This window comes from Cydia fagiglandana, chromosome 12 (genome assembly GCF_963556715.1).
Source record: "Cydia fagiglandana chromosome 12, ilCydFagi1.1, whole genome shotgun sequence".
NCBI lineage: Eukaryota > Metazoa > Arthropoda > Insecta > Lepidoptera > Tortricidae > Cydia > Cydia fagiglandana.
In genome coordinates this window covers 1,880,447-1,901,779 of record NC_085943.1, presented here as the reverse complement: position 1 = coordinate 1,901,779, position 21,333 = coordinate 1,880,447, and the positions used below count along the sequence as shown (strand labels likewise).

Genomic DNA, 21,333 nt, shown 5'->3' with positions numbered 1-21,333 from the left:
TAAATGAGACTCTATCTTGTTTGGTACTAAAATTACAGTTGTATTGGGCAGATTCTTAACTAGTTTTAGCAGTTTTGTCAATCGCACTGTCACTTTTTAGTATCTGAGACATAAAAAACAAGAGTGTGTTTTAAAAAGAAAACTAGTGCCTGCGCTAATTCAAAGGATTGATTTGACGAGCCGACACCACCACCAGGCTCCGTTTAGTAAACCGTGGTAAAAAACCGGAACAAAAGGGATACAAGTATCATGACCTTTAGTGTCGTACTATAATCACGTGACCAGTGTTGTCAGCATAGCAAAAACGATAAAATAGCACTGGCGCGCCCTCAAATCCCACGACTCTTCTCTTTCCGCACAGACTCTATAAGTATAGCATTGTAAATTATAATGATAAGCGTCATTGATTAACGGGTAAAATTAGGTACCTTTTATATTCCTTTTTGGTGAAAGAAAAAAATAATCATAAATAAATTAAACTTTCTTAGTTTTTATTGTAATACTATAACTATAACTTTAAAAAACAACTTCTTAAAATTATGGTTATAACTGTTGTATAATGTAATTTTGCCTTTGCTTATGTAGACCATTGAAAGGTGTGTTCAATCTTTAGTTATAGCTCTGAACCAATTTTTATAGCATTTTATACCCATTATATTATTCGAATTTCAATTTAAATTTAACTAAGATATACATTGTTTTAATATTCAAGATTATAATTACTACAACGGTTTAGGTTGTTTTCTGCCAGACACTATACATAATAAATAAGCTGTTTTTTATCATTTAGATTTTACCAACCACTCACTGGATGTAATTATTTTTTGCGTTATGATTAATCTATGAATGTATGTCTTTTTAAGTATTGACAAGTAGAATAAAATATAACTTTATGACAGTTTGCAATGAAGATCCAATACAACAATAAATACCCTCTTCTATACAAAGCCTGTGGGTAAAGGAGATTTTTCTTCATTGTAAGGTTGTCATAGAAATCAAGTTTCTATACATTTAGACTAAGTCCGGACAATGACTAGTAGAAAAGCCTGTAGGTGCTGTTTTGAAACTTATAATTTTTCAAATTTTCAATTATAATTCAGCTTCAAATTATAGATTTATATAGTTGGTCAAACCAATTTGTCAGTCAGTAACAGGAAAACTATACTCATCCTTTCCTTTTGGGTGCTAGTACTGGTGTAAGACAAAGATAGTACGATTCTCTCTGTCTTTGATTGTAATGAGACAGTCACATTCTCAAACGATACGTAAATAGCTAAATAATGTATATAGATAGATTACCTTTATTAATAAATAACTCGTCTTTCTTTACGTATCTGATCGATGACGACTACACGTGATACAAGTGGCAAGCAAACTTTGGTAGATTGTAGTGTAGGTAGTTAGGTCTTAAATTATGATATATTTGTGTATAAGGCATTTACTTGAAATTTATCATTCAAGGAGTAGCTTATAGTAACCTTTTTAAAAAAATAACAATTATACTGTGCAGCGTGCACAGTATTCTTGTGATACACAATCAACAATAATTATTTAAGCTTTCTCGTGTTACGTAGCATTCATACATAGGTACTATAAGTATTTAAATAAATTATTTTACACCATGCATAAAATACACAGATTAGAATTATTGTTAAACACAAGTTCTATTTCATAAATTGGATAGAAATATAACAATACACTCTTTTTGTTTGGGCAGTCGTGTAAAAAGTAGGTGAGTTGACCGTGACGTCACGATCTAATGTTTCATATAAATTCCATGTTAGCAAATCGTTTTGACAGTTCTAAAAAGGTAACTGATTTGTAGTAGTAGTAGTAGTAGTAGTAGGAAAATACCCTATTATAACTGTACAGCAATATAATATGACAACCTAGAGCATTTAAATTAATGACAATATTTAATTTTATTATTGTTGATGGATATCAATCTTTTATTGCGATTGTCAATCTAGCTATTTAGCGATGGCGACTCATGTAACAGGTTACAGCATTTAACTCTGGTTGCATTGTTGTGCAATTGTGCATATTGGTTTTCAGCTAAGGATTCCAGCGTTGATTTCGCGTCGTGGGATATATGCATCAACCACGGTGCAGCCCTTGTTAGTTGCGGCGACGGTCCCCTGAAGTTTAGAGCTGAGATAACCAGTAAGCAAATCGTACTGGATTTGTTACGAGTAGGTAAATCGGGCTCGTTGAGATGCTATATATTTGACTGCAGGACAAAGATGCTGTTTGAAGCTATTTGGAACACATAACTTCGTTATATGTATGTATAATAGTGTGAATGTAAAACCGGTTAAAGGGTTATATCTCCTTCCATATATTGTTTACTCGTCATACAGCACTGTTGGTGTACTTAACAGGATTTTAGGCTGCATTAACACCAGTTAAATTGCTTCAACGTAACTAAAATCTCCTTTGTATTTCACATACGTAAAGTCACATCATCACTATTAAAGTGGAGGCAACATAAAGGTCTGGATGCAGACTATGACAAGTACATTACATTGGCATCAACACTGTTACAGTGGAGCACGGTTATATATCTTTGACTCATTTTATAACGATCAAAGCGTCTGCAGAACAAACATACCGAAGAGCGTAAAGACCGAAGAACGAAGTGACTGAAGAACGAAGTGATCGAAGAGCGAAGCGACTGAAGAGCGTATCATCAGAAGAGCGAAGCGACCGAAGAGCGCAGTATCCGAAGAGCGAAGCGACCGAAGAGTGTAGCATCCGAAGAGCGGAGAGACCGAAGAGCGTAGCATCCGAAGAGCGAAGCGGCCGAAGAGCAAAGCGACCGATAAACCAAATGACCGAAGCAATCGAAGAGCGAGTCAGCCATTATTATGTAGTTTTTGATATTATGCAATTATCATCATAAATCTTCAACACAGTAAATGTGGAGTAAGGATAACCTCGTTACTATTAATGAGGAGCAAATTCAACCTCGACGCTGTGAAAGCGGAGCTCTCGACACAATTACTGTGGAGTAAAAATAGCCTCATCACTATTAAAGTGGGGCAAACTTACCCTCAACGCTGTTAAAGCGGAGTTCTCGACACAATTAATGTGGAGTAAAGATAGCCTCGTCACTATTAAAGTGGGGCAAATTTAGCCTCAACGCTGTTAAAGCGGAGCCCTCGACACAATTGATGTGGAGTAATGATGGCCTCTTCACTATTAAAGTGGGGCAAATTTACCCTCAACGCTGTTAAAGCGGAGTTCTCGACACAATTAATGTGGAGTTAAGATAGCCTCTTCACTATTAAAGTGGGGCAAATATAACCTCAACGCTGTGAAGGCGGAGCTCTCGACACAATGAATGTGGAAAATTTTGCCTCGACTTCTCGTTTGTAACTAAATATTTATCCTATATGAATTTTAATTTATATGTGTTATTTAATGTGCAATATCATAAACTCTCCTTTTGTCATTGACTTTTATTTGGTAACACGGTTTATACCGAGTACTTACCTACCTGTTTGATGATCATCTCGTTGCATAGTATACCTAAGTTTCTAAGTACTCACTCTACGTAAACTACCAAATTCTGAATCCCAGTTGTCATTAGGAGGTTTACTTATATTTCCGATACGATTTACGCATGAGTTTACGATCCTCGACGCTATTGTACTTGCGGAGTATTATTATTTGACGTAGTCCATAATATTACACAAATCAAGTCCCAATACTTTGACCATGATTTATTTCATTCTAAAATTACATTGAGTTGATAATATGCGAGTGTATAAAAAGAAATTGATGTTAGCACATTCATGAGGTTTACTTAGGGTCGGTTGCACCAAACTGTTACGAACGTTAAAGAGTTCGCTAAATTTTTATGTATGGAAAGTTTCATAGTAAAGGCGCGGGGCGCGCCGGCTGACGATGATCAGTCTGTCAAAGGTGGTTGGTGCAACTGGCACTTACTCGTACAAAGATATACTGTTCACACTTGGTACGCCTCCGTTATACAGTACTGTTGTAGAAAGTAACTGGCTATGTGATGTTAAGAGCGCTCTTACAAGAAAAGTCGAAATAATGCAAAATTGATGATACTAGTCGACGAAATTCAGGACTTTGTGCTCATTATTAGAAACAATGAGTACTTGTTCCAGTAAAAGCGTCTTCTTATCTTTTTAAATATCGTTGTAAATATTAGAAAAAGGACTTATTAAATTAGTAATGAATTTTTTTCTGATGGTCGTTTCCGAAAAACCCCGTGAAGCACTGAACGGCAAGCTCTTATTTGGAAATGTTGAGAAGTTTACTCTGCTAAACCTGGCTATTTTGTATTACTAATACCCTGTACTTTAGGCATATCAAACGATATTTTTCCTACATACCTTTGAGAAAGAGAAAATCAAAGTAAAACGAACTCAATTTTCTCTCCGAAACAAGTGTCAATTTCTACGAAAATCTACTTAATATCGAAGTCATTTTCATACTCAAGCAATCTGCAACGTTTGCTTATACTGTTGGTATACATAAGTGTTTATGAAATTCTACTATAATTTTTTGGCAATTTTTTGAAAACTACTCTATATTACCGATGACGCGCGCTCGCCAGCTCAGTGCCGCGGCAGAGCTTGTACAGGCAGGACGTGTGTCGGTCGGCTCCGCACATTTTCAACGGCGACGACGAGGTTTTTTATCATTGTGTGCGGCGGGCGCCGTGTAAAACGCTATACTGTATGCGTGTAAACCGCAACGAGAAACTTTGATCCTAGCACTGTTTTTATAGTATTATAATTTATAATGGTACAGTTTAATAAACTACCGGACAGGATTAAAAATATTTGAAACGACCTGACATTCTATATGTATTTATTTGACTCAAGATAGTACTCGGGGTCTGATGATGGAGCCGAAAGGTGGTTACCGGTACCAATCAACCATGCAACTAAACCACTTCGTGTTTAGGCTCGTTTTATTCGTCTCAACAAGATCTTTGACACAAGATAGTACTCAGGGTCTGATGATGGAGCCGGAAGGTAGTCACCGGTACCAATCAACCATGCAACTAAACCACTTCGTGTTTGGGCTCGTTTGATTCGTCTCAACAAGATCTTTGACACAAGATAGTACTCAGGGTCTGATGATGGAGCCGGAAGGTGGTCACCGGTACCAATCAACCGTGCAACGAAACCACTTCGTGTTTAGGCTCGTTTTATTCGTCTCAACAAGATCTTTGACACAAGATAGTACTCAGGGTCTGATGATGGAGCCGGAAGGTGGTCACCGGTACCAATCAACCATGCAACTAAACCTCTTCGTGTTTGGGCTCGTTTGATTAGTCTCAATAAGATCTTTGACACTGAAGATACACAAGGTTTGATTATGGAGCTGAAAGGTGGCCACGGGTACCAGTCTATCATGTAACTGAACCACTTCGTGTTTAGGCACGTTTTATTCGTCTCAACAAGATCTTTGACACAAGATAGTACTCAGGATCTGATGATGGAGCTCGAAGGTGGCGACGGGTACCTGTCTATCATGCAGTGTTGGCATCAATCTGAACTAAATCAATCCGGATTGATCAATCGAATTGACGCGTCAATCCGAATTGATCAATTCGAATTGATTTAATTCTGATTGACGCGTCAATCCGATTGAATCAATTGGAATTAACGCATCAATCCTCAATTCGGATTAAATCAATTCTCAATCTAGATTAACCTAGGGTCCCTTTCCCTTCCCTAAGATTAGTTTTCAAAGGTGTCCTTTTTAGGAACTTACTTACTGGACTTAAAGTCGATATCTGAGGTTCCCAGAGGTTCGAAAACATGTTCCTGATGTCAATATTGACTGATGTCCCTTTTAGGGACATTTTTCGAAATTGGCCAATTACGTTCATATTCGTAATCGATGTCGACCATAGGTCCCGAAAAATGTTTCTGACGTCAGTATTGAAGGATGTCCCTTCCATGTCGGGACATTTTTTTAAATTGATCGTTGGCACTTTAAAACGATATCTGAGATTTCCAAAGGTTCCGTAACATGTTTCCGACGGCAATACAGACGGAGTTTCCTTTTTTTCTGGACATTTATGGGACATTACTTCCAATTAACCGATTGCGTTCAAAATCGATATCTGAGGTGCCCAAAGGTTTCGAAACATGTTTCTGACGGCAATACCGAGAAATGACCTTTTTTCAGCAGGGTGGCGTAATGCAGGTAGTAAAGTAAGTACGCGGCTAAAGTGTAGAATCTAAATATTGCCGTTGAAACCATATTTTGCACCTCAGCTATCGATTTTGAATGCAATCAGTCACTTTCAAAGAATGTCACTAAAATGTCCCAAAACAGGACACCTTTCAATATTGCAGTTGAAAAAATGTTTAGAAACCTCTGTTTACCTCAGATAATATCAAAAATCAAACCCATCCTAAAGCCAGGCGGGGATCCAAAAAATCCAAGTCAATACCGGCCGATTGCGCTTATACCGTCAGTGTCTAAATTATTCGAAAAATGTATGACAAATCGTGTGTATGAATTTTTCGAAAAATATCATATTTTAGACAACAACCAATACGGTTTCCGAAAACACCGCTCAACATCACTAGCGGTTTACCAATACATATTTAACATCTTATATCACATAAATAATAGATCATATAGCGTAGGGCTCTTGTTAGATATGACAAAGGCATACGAAAAAGTCTCCCATGAAATTCTACTTTACAAACTACACGGGATGGGAATACGTGGTTTGGCTTATAACTGGTTTCAATCATACCTCAAAAATCGCAGGCAATGTGTAGAAATAAATTACTTTGACACTGAATCAAATGAAGTCAGACCCGTTACATCTGATATGCGTTACACGACATGTTCCATTCCACAGGGCAGTGTATGCGGATGCCTCCTGTTCATAGCCTACATTAACGACTTACCGAAAGTCCTAGACACCAACACGACTTGCGTAATGTTTGCAGACGATGTGTCACTACTTTTTAATTGCAAAAATAGCATTGAATGCAACGACCGCCTTAAAAATATTTACAATAATCTAAAAGACTGGCTTAACGACCATAACATAGAAATAAATTTAAATAAAACAAAAATTATACAGTTCAAACCAGTGCAAAAAAAACCTTTGGAACTATACCTAAATGTAAACGCAAGTAACGTACAGGAGGTTGAGGAATTTAGTCTTTTGGGTATAACAATAGATTCCGGAGTAAAATGGAAAGCACATATTCAACAAGTTAAAACTAAATTGTCAAAATTCCTGTATGCGCTTCATATACTAAAATCAAATACAAATTTTGAATGTGCATTATCTGCATACTACGCAAACGCATACGCATGGCTCTGCTATGGTATTGTGCTATGGGGGGGCAGCACCGAAGCCAAGCAACTGTTTGTAATGCAAAAAAAGTGTATACGCGTCCTTGCAAATGTACGTCTTCCAACTAGTTGTAACCCATATTTTATTGAGTATGGTTTATTGACATTGCCCTGTATCTATATACTGCACTCTGCTCTCTTTGTTCGTGAAAATCCCCACTTATTTGAAGTAAAGCAAGATAAGCAGAGAACTAGAGAGCAGTACCGAAATAAACTATTGGTCCCAAAATGTAACCTAGAAATGTATAAAAATAGCCCACACTACAACTGTATAGTCATTACTAATAAAATTCCATATTCCATTAAACAAGAACCTCGATATGCAGTATTTAAAAACAAGCTGAAAAAATTATTAATTGAAAAATGTTATTACTCTGTAAAGGATTTTATTAACGATGACAATTTATTATAAACCTAATTTAATTATAAAATTGTATTTAGAGTATAATTTGACTTTGAAAATTATTAGAATTAATTTATTTTGATTGTATGAAATTATATTTGTTTTAACTTAATTGACTCGAATTTAATTAAATTGATTTTATTATTTTTAATTAGCATTATTTGTAATTTTATCCAATTTATTTTATTTTGTTTTATTGTTTTAATTTAAATTATTTGTTTTTAATTAAATCGAATTTGTTTTAACCTAATTTAATTAGTTTTAAGTACCTATGTTGTGTGCCCTAGCAGGGCGTCATGGACTGACTTTATTTAATTATTTACACCTGTTTGCGTTTATGTACATGATTATACAATGAATAAATGAAAATGAAAAGAATAACGATTTTAAACGCAATCGGGTAATTTCTAGAAATGTCCCAAAAAAGGACATCTCTCAATATTTCCCTCGGAAACAAGTTTCGAAACCTTTGGGCACCTCAGATATCGATTTTGAACGCTATCGGTTAATTTCAAGGAAAGTCCCGAAAATGTTCCAAAAAGGACATCCTTCATATAGCCGTCGGAAACATGTTTCGGAACCTTTGGTAAACTCAGACACCGCTTTTGAACGCATTTGGTCAGTTTCACAAAAATGGCCTAAATAAAAAGGACAGGACATTAGGTAGGTACATACAAAGTAATCGTCAATCCGAATTGACGATTGAGGATTGACCGATCAATTCGAATTAACGATTAGTAATCGTCAATCTTCAATCAGTAGATTTAGAATTAGTTTCGTCAATCGTCAATTCGAATTGATCGGTCAATTCTCAATCGTCAATTTGAATTGATTTTTTGCCAACACTGCTATCATGTAACTGAACCACTTCATGTTTGGGCTCGTTTGATTCGTCTCAACAAGACCTTGGACACAAGTTAGTACTCAGGGTCTGATGATGAAGCTCGAAGGTGGCGACGGGTACCAGTCTATCACATAACTGAACCACTTCGTGTTTGGGCTTCGTGTTTGGTTTATCACCTAGTGTCAAAGATCTTGTTGAGACCAAACAAACGAGCCTAAACACGAAGTGGTTTAGTTGCATGGTTGATTGGTACCGGTGACCACCTTCCGGCTCCATCATCAGACTCTGAGTATCACCTAGTGTCAAAGATCTTGTTGAGACTAGTCAAACGAGCCTAAACATGAAGTGGTTCAGTTGCATGGTTGATTGGTACCGGTAACCAACTTCCAGCTCCATCATCAGACTCTGAGTATCACCTAGTGTCAAAGATCTTGTTGAGATGAATAAAACGAGCCTAAACACGATGTGGTTTAGTTGTATGGTTGATTGGTAATGGTGACCACCTTCCAGCTCCATCATCAGACCCTGAGTACTGTCTTGTGTCAAAGATCTTGTTGAGATGAATAAAACGAGCCTAAACACGATGTGGTTTCGTTGTATGGTTGATTGGTAATGGTGACCACCTTCCAGCTCCATCATCAGACCCTGAGTACTGTCTTGTGTCAAAGATCTTGTTGAGACGAATCAAACAAGCCCAAACACGAAGTGGTTTAGTTACATGATAGCCTGGTACCCGTGGCCACCTTCCAGCTCCATCATCAGACCCTGTGTATCTTCAGTTTCTTGTAACTTGTTTCTTGTAAATAAGCGAGTATCTATAATTTCTTTCAAGTAATATACGTTCATAAGTACGAGTATGGGGCTATTCATAAATTACGTCGTTTCAAATGGGAGGAGGGGGGGGGGTCTGGACATCGGATGATGGTAGCATGACGTAGGAGGAAACAGAGTCATCCGAAGCATGATTTTTGGATGATTTGAGGGATGGGGGGGTCAAAAATAGATGACGTAATTTATGAACAGCCCCTATGTACATTTGCACTGCATTTAGTATTTTCGTACTTACCAAATAACAGTTTTAGGACTTTATAAGTACAGTTAGTGTTGTTATGGTTGATTTCAATATGCTTCGCGAAGGATCAAGAATGTTTAATCCATCATTGTACTGCGAGTGTGGTAGAAGGGATCGGAATACTGAGCTCGCACGGCCTGCCGCAGCGCGTAAAATACCTAAACTCGCTCAACCCCGAAATGTAATAGCACTCTTAAGCATATAGCATTGGTACTTAATAGTGTCAATCAGTAATGTCTATTTATCACAAAGCAGGAGATCTGATGAGCAAAAGGAGGCGACCACACCGACTGGACCCCAGACTCGACGATACTGCGATGTGCGATTAAAACCAGTACCTAATCCGTTTTAATCCTTACGATACATTCACTATGTCGGTATCGGAGCACGCATAGCGCGTGCTCGTCGTATACATCGGTCACTGTCAACAGTCGGTCAAACTATTCTTCAAGTATCTTGTAGATCGTGTATTTAATGAAATTTTTTATGTACCTACATATAAAATGTAGGTATCTGTATACCTACAGGTATGAGGATACCTCCTCATAAGATGCTAATTAAACTTATTGGTTAAGTAAAGAATAAGTCTATTTGCACAAAGACACATTTGCTACCGTGCATAGGCACTTAAATATTACCAATCGGCAAGGATTAATATTGTTACCTATCTTTTTTATTACACAGTAGGGTAGATCTATAATTTTTATTCAATTCGGATATAATTTGTATACCTAGTACCTACTAGTATACAGTATATAAAATCTGTAGGCGAAAGCATGTCAATATAATATAATAATATGGTGTTCGCATTCGTAAACAATTTACTGAGCGAACATTGCATAGTATGAATGTAACATATTTTATTCAAAACATGAAATGTTAGTCTTTGGATTTTGTATTAGTCATATAACTGGGTTAAAGATCATTTTGTGATTTATCTATTTATAGCTCCGTACTTATTTCATCCGTAATTATTTTATTCTAAAAAGGAGGTAGTTGTAACAAGTGATTTCGTACGGAAGCAAAGCAAAGCAAGCAAGCAAGTTTCGTAGCAAAGATTACTTACTTAGTTGATTTATTACGTAATGACTTTATAACGCTAAATGAAAATACGATTTCAAATTAAAGATTACTAGCCATGTAAAGTATTGCAAACGAGACTAGACTTGCCGTGCCGAAAAACCATCCATTTGTTGCTCGGCCACGGCGCGGCGGCCGGCGGTACAAGTAATAATGTTTTGATTCTATAATTATCATTCAGCGCTTAATAGACATATTAAAATTACTCACCCTAACTTCATCAATCGACACACAAACAGACATTTTTAGAGGAACACTATTTTGGCGAAAATACGTGTGATTCGGACTAACACAAAAACATGTAATGACGGGTATCTGAGGAGCGGGGTTAGAGTGGGATGGCGAGGGACGATGGCGTAGTGAGGTAGGGGAACAGCGCGAAATTGTTTTTTAAATATTATATCTCTAAAATGTGTGACAAGGACGGCATGATTCCATGTACTGCTGCTTGTAAATTATATTTGTTGTCTTGGATTTGGATAGGAAGTATAATAGAAGTGGGTACTAAAATTAATAGTTTGGCGACTAAAACGGAGCCTTAAAATATATCAATATGAGTTGTATTTTAATTCCGTTACAGCTTCTGTTTATTTTTAGGCAGGTACCAAATATTAATTTGGCAACTGAATTATTATATTGGAGACCATTTATGAAGCACCTTTTAAAAATAAAACGGCTAACTATTAATTTAGAAATTATGTTCTTTTAAAATATTTTGTTTGGTCACTACACGGTCAACCTAACACGCTCCTCCTTGCTTCGCTCGTCGTCGCACCTATCTTTTGACTCTGGCCGAACACAGTGGTAATGGTAACTATTGAAATTATTAATTAAAATTTTTAAATCTAATGGTATTAAATGGCCATTAGGTGTTTCATGATTAGGAATTTCGACTATAAGTATAGTAAGTATACGTAGTAGGGTATATTAATTTGTGATGTTTTGTGGATTAGGAAATTTGTCAATTTAAAGTATTAGGTATGCATATGTTTAAATTTAAATTATTTAAAAATGGAGTATTTAAAGCTTACGTATAGGTATAGGTAGAGTCTGGCTACTGAAATATTACCCAAAGTTTTGGCGGGAAATTCAAAAAATCTTGGGCTGGTCACACTGTGTGTAGTAGGATTTATAGTTTTGATACTAGAAAATATTTTTGATTTTCCGTGCACACGTAAGGTACCTGATAAAATAAGTTAAATATACGTTGACGTGCACTCAAAGTCAGCTCACATAATTTATACCACTATTTAAAGTACAGTTAACGACAAACGCATAAGTTTACGGTCCAATGTTTTGATTTTATTGATATTTTTTAGAACTTCTAGTTTATCCGTTTTTTTTACACACTTGTTTCAGGTATTAATAAATGCACGTACTTAATCAAAGTTATAGGGAAATGTTAAAAATAGTACTTAAAGTATCAAAATATTAATAGAGCACCAACCTACTAAATTATTTACGACTTGTAAACATTGCAGTTTTTCGTTAATAATCGCTTCACGTCGACTTCGCACATTGTCTTAATTATTTAAGAGCTTAAATAATAGTTTGCGGACCACACTCGGCATAGTCATTATTAATATTATTTAAGTATTATTTAAAATAAACGCCTTATAAACCGCAAACAATTTGAATGAATGACATAAATTGACAACAGACTTTTAACTTTTTTTTAAAGCATAGACAATTGGTGATGCAACAAGGAAATATTTGTCAACAAAATTTGGCTAGCCAGACTCTATCTAGGTGTTTACGTACAAAATATATAACCAACCTTTATGATCGCTTTACAATATTAGTTGCCAACTTATTATTTTAGACGCCTACCTATCAATTCAAGTTCCCTATAATTTTTTTGGGTGGCTTGATTTTGCTGCCAGTTTTTTTAATAATATGTTGCTTAAATTTGAGGCTAATATAAATTTATTGGTGCTAAAATATTAATGCACAGCCAAATTATATTATTGTATGCCCAGTGAAAGTTCCTGTTTAATATTTTAGTTGCCCGGTTAATAATAAGCCAAAGTTTACTGCCCTATTATTGTTTCGTAAAAATATGTGACGTTCCACGGAAAAAGGTACCTTATGGCGGTTGGCGCTTAGGTACGTCGCAAAGCTCCGCAATAGTATTATGACGGCGTTAATAATAGCGTAAGCGCCAACCGCCATAAGGTACGTTTACCCGTGGGACATCACATATTAGGTTAATCATAAGACAATAGATACAAAATTCTTAAGCTACGTTGCTTAAAGATAGACGCTTACGCTCAAAGATGATTGATCCACCTCTACAAAGCTCCCTTTGTCTTCTCTTCAAAGCATACATATTTTGATGTGGGTGAATTGCCACAGTGTAAAAAGTAACAGTGGACCGACGCCTTTGATGTTTGCGTAAATGCATGCCGATGCCGACACCGAGAACACAGTAGGGTTGTCACAGACCTTTACACACCTACACAAATATACCAAACATTTCACAAGACACTCTAGCCTTGTAATTAGTACCGAGCTACTAACAATGGCGAAGTATATAGCTCGGGTGCGCGTAACCATCCCCCCATTCTATATTTAACAAGAACGATCCGACACAGATGGGGGGGGGTATATCTGGTTGCTGCTGTTAGGGCTGAACAGACACCTGGAGCCTGGCACCCGCGGGCCGGATTGGACCACTGTCGGCGGGCCGGATTGGAACGCTTCGCGGGCCGGTTCTGGCCCGCGGGCCGGGGTTTGGAGAGCCCTAGGTTCAAAAACCACGGGGAAGAACACAATCGAGTACGTTTGTATGGACAAATGACCACTCCTGTTGGCTTTTAATAATTTTTATATTTCATAGAATAAAATGACATTAAACTAAAGTGTATTCGGCTACCCTGTATACCTACTTACTATTGTTATATACATATATTTATATTAGTACGTAGCTAACCTTTTCAATTATACTTAGGTACCCGAACTCTTAATAAAATAGTTTTCGTTCGCTTTACACGTGGAATTCTTTTCAATACTCCACTTATTGGAAAATTCGCGAAGCGCAAAATTTATATTTTCATAGTTTACTCGTATAGTAACTAATAATATACAACTTACTTAGATCCGTGTTACTGAAGCAAAGATGAATTTTATCAAAACTAGAAAGGCCATAAAATAAGTATCTGTGGCCTATTATTATAAAGCTACAAGTTACAATTTACAAGCGGAAGTCTCGTTCTCACATAGGGTAAGGCCACTGGTATTGGTAACAAGCATTACAAGACGATAGTTGACGACCACTTCTTTATAAATACAAAGGTAGTCATTTTCCTCCTTAGGTTTTGACATTATACAATATATTTTTTGTACACAATTTAGACCCCATTCGCACGACAGCTTTTTCAACGCGCGTTAAAAAAGCGCTTGAATCTGTCCGCACTCTAAATTCGATTTAACAACCAAGGCTTAAAGTCGAAAATCCAACAACGCTTAATAAAAAGCGCCACCGCCATCGTGTGAATAAATACACATGTATCCATTTGTGCCATTCGAACGCTTTTTTAACGCGCGTTAAAAAAGCTGTCGTGCGAATGGGGGCTCAATGTACGAGTATACCACGATGTACGGTATAGACCACGAAACATCGATCCTTCGCGATTAAATTTATCAGCCGCCTTTTTTTACTGCGCTGGCTTACCAGCGACATCTAGTGTAGAGTAGGAGAATATGAAACTAACTAAGCCTTTATCCAAAAACATAGAAGGTAGGATCGCATAGAAGTGGTATACGCGTGCCTCCGTGAGGGACAAAACATACGCAAATGCGACACTGTGATTGGTCGAATTCATTTGTTGCCCACCATTCTCTATACTAATAAAAAGGTGGGGAACAAACAAAAAGTGAGACTATGACAAGGACAAGCAATAATACCGCTTTCTCTGCTACTCCTACTGAAAGATACATAAGACAATCTCGTTCTGTCAGTCACCCCCTCATGCCAGATCCAGGTATATCCTAGATTCATGTCCAAAAACTAAAATACAGGTCAAATACGATTTCCGGGGAGTACCTACGTTTTAATTTTATAATCTGTTATAGGTTACAGTTTAAAATCGAATAAGTAGGATTTAAAGCCAAAAAAATCTTTTTAAGGGAATGATTTAAATAAAACACAAGTATAACCAAGCAAAGGCTAAACGCAATTTTGACATTTCATGTCCAACGTCACAATGACATAAATAGGTTGGTGATAAATCCTTCGGTTTTTATGATATATGAACAAAATTTGGACGCTAAAATAAACCTTTTCTATAAGCAATTAAGGCTTAAGTCGGCATAAAAGCAGCAAAACACCGACTGCTATTTAGTGTAAATTGTAGCATCAACTTCAAACGTCAAACATCGAAAAGAGAGTGCCGTCTCTCATATTTTGTTTGTGTTAATTATATTTGATTCCGAGTGTCTAGAAAGTTATTTAGTCCAAAATGACGAGTAATTTGTCTTATAATAATGACAAAGTGGTCCAAGGCGAAGTGGAGTATCCTGCTACGGATCCGGCGTCTGGGGCGTTCTTCCAAGCGGATTACAAAAAGTAAGTGAAATTTTTACATTTCTTTAACAAGATGATGTAGCAATGCATTCCATGAATTACAGAATATTCTTCTGTAGTTAAACAGTCGTTTCAACATTACTTTTGTGGACTAAATAATAAAATTGTGGAATATTTCAATATCTTCCCTTTGAAAGTAGGCATTTAAAAATTCACTGTTATATTGTAAGGATCTCCTAACATTTTGACTAGAGGGCCACGGCGAGCCCTTCAGGTCTCCTACTTACTTTTCAAGGGCCAGATTGTCCTCTTAAATCCCTAAAAGGACTAAAAGTAATGGCTTGTTGGAGACCTTATCTTCAGCTTTCTTTATTGCCTAATTTTTAATTTAAAAAAAGAGTTAGGAGCTTTAAAAAAAATGTGTGTGGGTTTGTTTTCCGCTACTAACTTTTATAATTCCTTTCCTCTTCAGCAGGTTTTACAGTAAAACCAGTGCACATTAAGAAAAATAATTTTATCAAGTGTTCCAAGTCCAGACATAAGTAAAACTAACACTTTAAACTCTCGCGTTTTGTACACATATTTAATTACACAAACGGGTCTAACGCGATATAATTTCATTGTTTCCGTGACCACAGCTGGTGCAACTCAGCTGAAACGTCGGAATTAAAGGTAAAAACAATGAAATTATATCACGGTAGACCCGTTTGTGTAATTAAATATAAGTAAAACTAACAACAAAATTATGAATATACTATAAAATTTAGAGTGTATTTTTCAGGAATGAAGATCTTAAAATGATGCTTGATGGCTCCAAGGATTCCTTAAAGCTGGAAGCGATGAAGAGGATCATTGGATTGATTGCTAAAGGCAGGGATGCTTCAGACCTGTAAGTAAAATTAAAAACTAGGTTCTACCCACTCATTGGCGAAACGAAAGGCCATAGACTTCTCAGGTTCGGGCTGTCGAGAGACCATTCTTGAGACAACCAACTCGTGGCTGTCCGGTGGGTAGGCCCAGGTATCGCTGGGAAGACAGTGACGGCAGATCCGCATCATTTCGGAGGCCAAGATTCTTTTTGGATTACTGAGCGAAAATAGTTTAGTTAGACTCTGCCTAACTGCCCATCGTACTCATGTCTCTCATATACTCGTAAAATTTAAAGATATCTAAAGTTTATTTGATAAAGATACTCTTAGCAAAGAGAATAGAGAGTTTTTGTCATATTAAATTTTCTAGTCACAGTAAATTTACTGCCATCTTTCGACAGATCATTAAAACGTTTAGAATGCCATTTCACTTTGATCTTTATTCTTTCACCGATATGTATTAAATTTGTTAAATATCAAAGTGTCACCATCTACATGTGAATAGGCCAAAGGTATGGCACCATCGCCCGAAAATATGGCACCATTTTGTATTATGTTCTATGTTGATACTATGCTTTTTCTTCTTGTAGCTTCCCAGCAGTGGTGAAGAATGTGGTCTCCAAGAATATAGAAGTGAAGAAGCTGGTGTATGTGTACCTGGTCCGGTATGCTGAGGAGCAGCAGGATCTGGCGCTGCTATCCATCAGCACCTTCCAACGGGCCCTCAAGGTATATCATCTTACCCTCTAGCCGGCCAGATATATCACCTTCCCAGCAGTGGTGAAGAATGTGGTCTCCAAGAATATAGAAGTGAAGAAACTAGTGTATGTGTACCTGGTCCGGTATGCTGAGGAGCAGCAGGATCTGGCACTGCTATCCATCAGCACCTTCCAGCGGGCCCTCAAGGTATGTCATCTTACCCTCTAGCTGGCCAGATATATCACCTTCCCAGCAGTGGTGAAGAACGTGGTCTCCAAGAATATAGAAGTGAAGAAGCTGGTGTATGTGTACCTGGTCCGGTATGCTGAGGAGTAGCAGGATCTGGCGCTGCTATCCATCAGCACCTTCCAACGGGCTCTCAAGGTATGTCCTTTTATTACCCTCTAGGTGGCCAGAGGCCTGCGTCCTGTAGCCCGAGCGTAAAAATACGGCTACGGTATCCCCGGCCTGTCGTAAAAGGCGACTAAAAGGGGTTCTCGGGGTCGGAGACGGTCGCAGCTAGGGACTGCGACTGAAAAAAGAGGGGGCCCACAAAGGGGCATAGCGCTAGGACGGCACTGGTGCGTTCATTGGAGATCCCAGAGCCGAAATGCGCCGAGGAGGACAACTGGGAGGTTTTTAGTCTGTGAAAGTCCGACATAACCTCCGCGCTGTCCCTGCGGTGCGGAGGTATCCATAACGGATTTTCCTCCAAAAAAAAAAGGTGGCCAGAGGCCTAACATAATAAATTAATATTTTTAAGCATCTCTCAAAAAAGTGTCTTTAAAATATTTGTGATTTGCTCAAGAGAATGCAGGTTAGCTGCTTAGTTCGTTTCTAGGTTAGCCTAGGTTAATATTTTTGAATAATTAGGCTGGGAGGAAAAAAATGTATTTAAAGGTTTGTAACATGCCATGCCATGTTGATTTGAATATGAAAAAACTGCAAAACAAAATAGTAACAAAATGTGATAAAAACAAATCAGTATCAGTTTGATTCAATGAAGTACAGATGTAGTGCATAATTATTTTCCAAAAAATACAGCTGCCGAATAAAACCTTGTAACAAAAATATTATTATTGCCAAAAAATCTTTCATTTATTTCAATACTGCTTCTCATTTTAGGACCCAAACCAGCTGATCCGCGCCGGGGCCCTACGGGTCCTGTCCTCCATCCGCGTGCCCATGATAGTGCCGATAGTCATGCTGGCCATCCGAGACTCCGCCTCCGACATGAGTCCCTACGTGAGGAAGACCGCTGCGCACGCCATACCTAAACTATACAGGTAATATTTGACCCGAGGGCAGCGGGTAGACCTTAGAGCCAGTTGCATCAACCACAGTTGACTTACTGACTTTTGATCACATAAAATAAGTGAGTAAAAAAACCCTTTAGCTAAGGAGATACTTCAGCGGAAATGGCGTCGGATAGGACACGTTTTACGAAGGCCAAACAACCACCTATCCAAGCAAGGGCTGACCTGGAAACGTCCCGGAAAAAAAGGGTAAGGTCGCCCACGTACCACCTGGAGGTGCACAGTGGAATAAGGTGTTGGCAAAAATTTCATTTTCGGTACAAGCTTTTATCGCTGACTGTACTTTTCTTACGACAGACAACTAATACTCATCGAGACAATTCTAAAAACCCCTAACACAATTAGGTTGCGTTGTTACATCAGAGTTCCTATGGCCACCGCCTGTCTCCATCATCAGATCAGCTCGATGGTACCATAATATTGCATTGTCATCCGATTTATACATGCATGCAAAAATTCAGCTCAATCGGAAACCGGGAAGTGGATCAAATTCAACATGCAAGATTTGATTACAGACAGACAACGGTCAGGTGAAACTAAATAAAAGCTTGTAATAGAGGCGGCACCAGATGGCCTCGGCTGGGCTGAGCTGGAGGCCGCGCTGGACCGCGATAAATGGAAATCCCATCTGAGAGCCCTATATCCCTAATGAGGGATAACAGGATCATCATCATCATCACACATAAAATAATATTATGATTTTTTTTTGTAGTGAGCGTTCCGACTGAACGTCTAGCGACCTTTAGGAGTTTTGGCCAAATAATATTTAGTTACACTCACATTTTCCTTTATTTACAGCCTAGACCCCGAGCAGAAAGAAGAGCTAGTGTCCATAATAGATAAGTTGCTATCGGATAAGGCTCCTCTAGTGGTTGGTTCGGCAGCTATGGCGTTCACAGAAGTCTGTCCCGAACGGATGAGTCTCATACACCGTAGTTATAGGTAAGCGAACTTTATTGCCTAGTAAATAGAGTTTATAATAGACTGACGGCCGTTACTGACTCAGGAGCGAATGAGCCTCATATACAATTAAAACTGTGCTTTAATGCCTTGAAAATAGAATCCATAATAGACAAGTTGCTATCGGACAAGGCGTCTCTAGTAGTCTGTTCGGCAGCTATGGCGTTCACAGAAGTTTGTCCCGAACGGATGAGCTTGATACACCATAGTTATAGGTAAGTGAACTTTAAAGCCTTGTAAATAGAGTTCATAATCGATCATCTGCTAAGAATTTGTCGGAGAATCATTAGGGGCCCAATATTTTATTAAATTATTGTTTTTTTTTTTTAGAAAAATCTGTTCCCTGCTAGCGGATGTGGACGAGTGGGGTCAGCTGACCTTGCTCAACGTCCTGACGGTGTACGCGAAGACTTTCTTCCCGGACCCCAACGATGAGGTAATCCTACATATAATATTATGTGAGTTTGTATGTTGAATTATTCTGATAATTTCTTATATTAATGAAAATGAAAATAAAACACCGCTTTAGGCAAGTCTCGAACTTGAGATCTTTCGGAACATGACGGTAACACTTTTGTTCCTGTATATTATTTACGAAAATATATCTTAACCTATATACCCTCCTTACGAATTCAATGAAATATATTGAATTACGGAAAATAATAATAAAATGTTTGGTAATAAAATGCGTATATAATTATAATTTATCGAATAGTATGAACTGTATAAAAAAAAAAAAAAAAAACGCGCTGGTGGCCTAGCGGTAAGAGCGTGCGACTTGCAATCCGGAGGTCGCGGGTTCAAACCCCGGCTCGTACCAATGAGTTTTTCGGAACTTATGTACGAAATATCATTTGATATTTACTAGTCGCTTTTCGGTGAAGGAAAACATCGTGAGGAAACCGGACTAATCCCAATAAGGCCTAGTTTCCCCTCTGGGTTGGAAGGTCAGATGGCAGTCGCTTTCGTAAAAACTAGTGCCTACGTCAAATCATGGGATTAGTTGTCAAGCGGACCCCAGGCTCCTATGTGAGCCGTGGCAAAATGCCGGGATAACGCGAGGAAGAAGGGAAAGTATGAACTTTATACGCGAAAGTACTAAGTGGGCCAAAAATGGATGATCTCCTTTAAACATTGCGTAATCACTATCGGCCTCAAAGTAGTAAAATGTGTTCCAAAATTATTATTAATCAAAACTATTTATTTTAGCAATACTCGACGGACAGCGATGAGCCATTCTACGAGTCAGACAGTGAAACCGATGGAGTGCCCAAGAAACGACCGCAGCGGGCCGCGCCCTTAGACCCCGACCACAGGTAACATAATGTTACCCCCTTATTCATAAACGTCTACTAAAGTTGACAAGCCGATAATAATCGTTTGTCCCTTTCCGACGTATTCGTATGATGGAAAGGAACAAAGGATTATTATCGGCTTGTCAACTTTAGAGTCTGGCTAGCCAAAAATTGTTGACAGATATTTCGTTGTTGTATCACCAATTGTCTATGATTTAAAAAAAAGCTAAAAGTGAGTTGTCAATTTATGTCATTCATTCAAATTGTTTGCGGTTTATAAAGGGTTTATTGTAAATAATATTAATAATTTCTATACTGAGTGATGTTCGCAAACTATTATTTAAGCTCGTAAATAATTACGACAATGTGCGAAGTCGACGTGTAGCGTTGTATAACGAAAAACTGCAATGTTTACAACTCCTAACCAAATGTAAACAAATTAGGAGGTTGGTGCTCTATAAATATTTTGATACTTTAAGTACTAGTTCTAACATTTGCCTATTACTTTGATTAAGTACGTGAATTTATTGATGCCTGAATCTCATAAATAGGACAAGTGTATAAAAAAACGGATAAACTAAAAGTTCTGAAAAATATCTATAAAATCTAAATATTGGAACGTAAACATATGTGTATGTTGTTGACTGTACTTTCAATAGTGGTAGAAATTATGTAAGCTGACTTTGAGTGCACGTAAACTTTTATTTAGCTTATTTCCATAGGTACCTTACTTGTGCACAGAATACCAAAAATATTATCTAGTATCAAAACTATAATTCCTACTAAGCAAAGTGTGACCAGCCCAAGATTTTTTGAATTTCCCGCCAATTATTTAGGTAAAATTTCAGTAGCCAGACTCTAGTAAACGTTTATGAATAATCACCCTGAGCGACGAA

General features: G+C 37.7%; 1 protein-coding gene across 1 annotated transcript in view; it reads left to right on the top strand.

Annotated features, from left to right (window-relative positions):
• The first annotated feature begins 15,111 nt into the window (after positions 1-15,111).
• LOC134669430 (AP-3 complex subunit beta-2) overlaps positions 15,112-21,333 on the top strand; it is a 54,916-nt gene continuing 48,694 nt past the window's right edge. Inside the window, exons 1-7 of the mRNA XM_063527007.1 lie at positions 15,112-15,340; positions 16,080-16,187; positions 16,758-16,896; positions 17,992-18,152; positions 18,981-19,124; positions 19,473-19,578; positions 20,352-20,458. Coding sequence (XP_063383077.1) covers positions 15,234-15,340; positions 16,080-16,187; positions 16,758-16,896; positions 17,992-18,152; positions 18,981-19,124; positions 19,473-19,578; positions 20,352-20,458 — 872 coding nt within the window. The 5' untranslated portion in view covers positions 15,112-15,233. The remainder of the gene's footprint in view (positions 15,341-16,079; positions 16,188-16,757; positions 16,897-17,991; positions 18,153-18,980; positions 19,125-19,472; positions 19,579-20,351; positions 20,459-21,333) is intronic.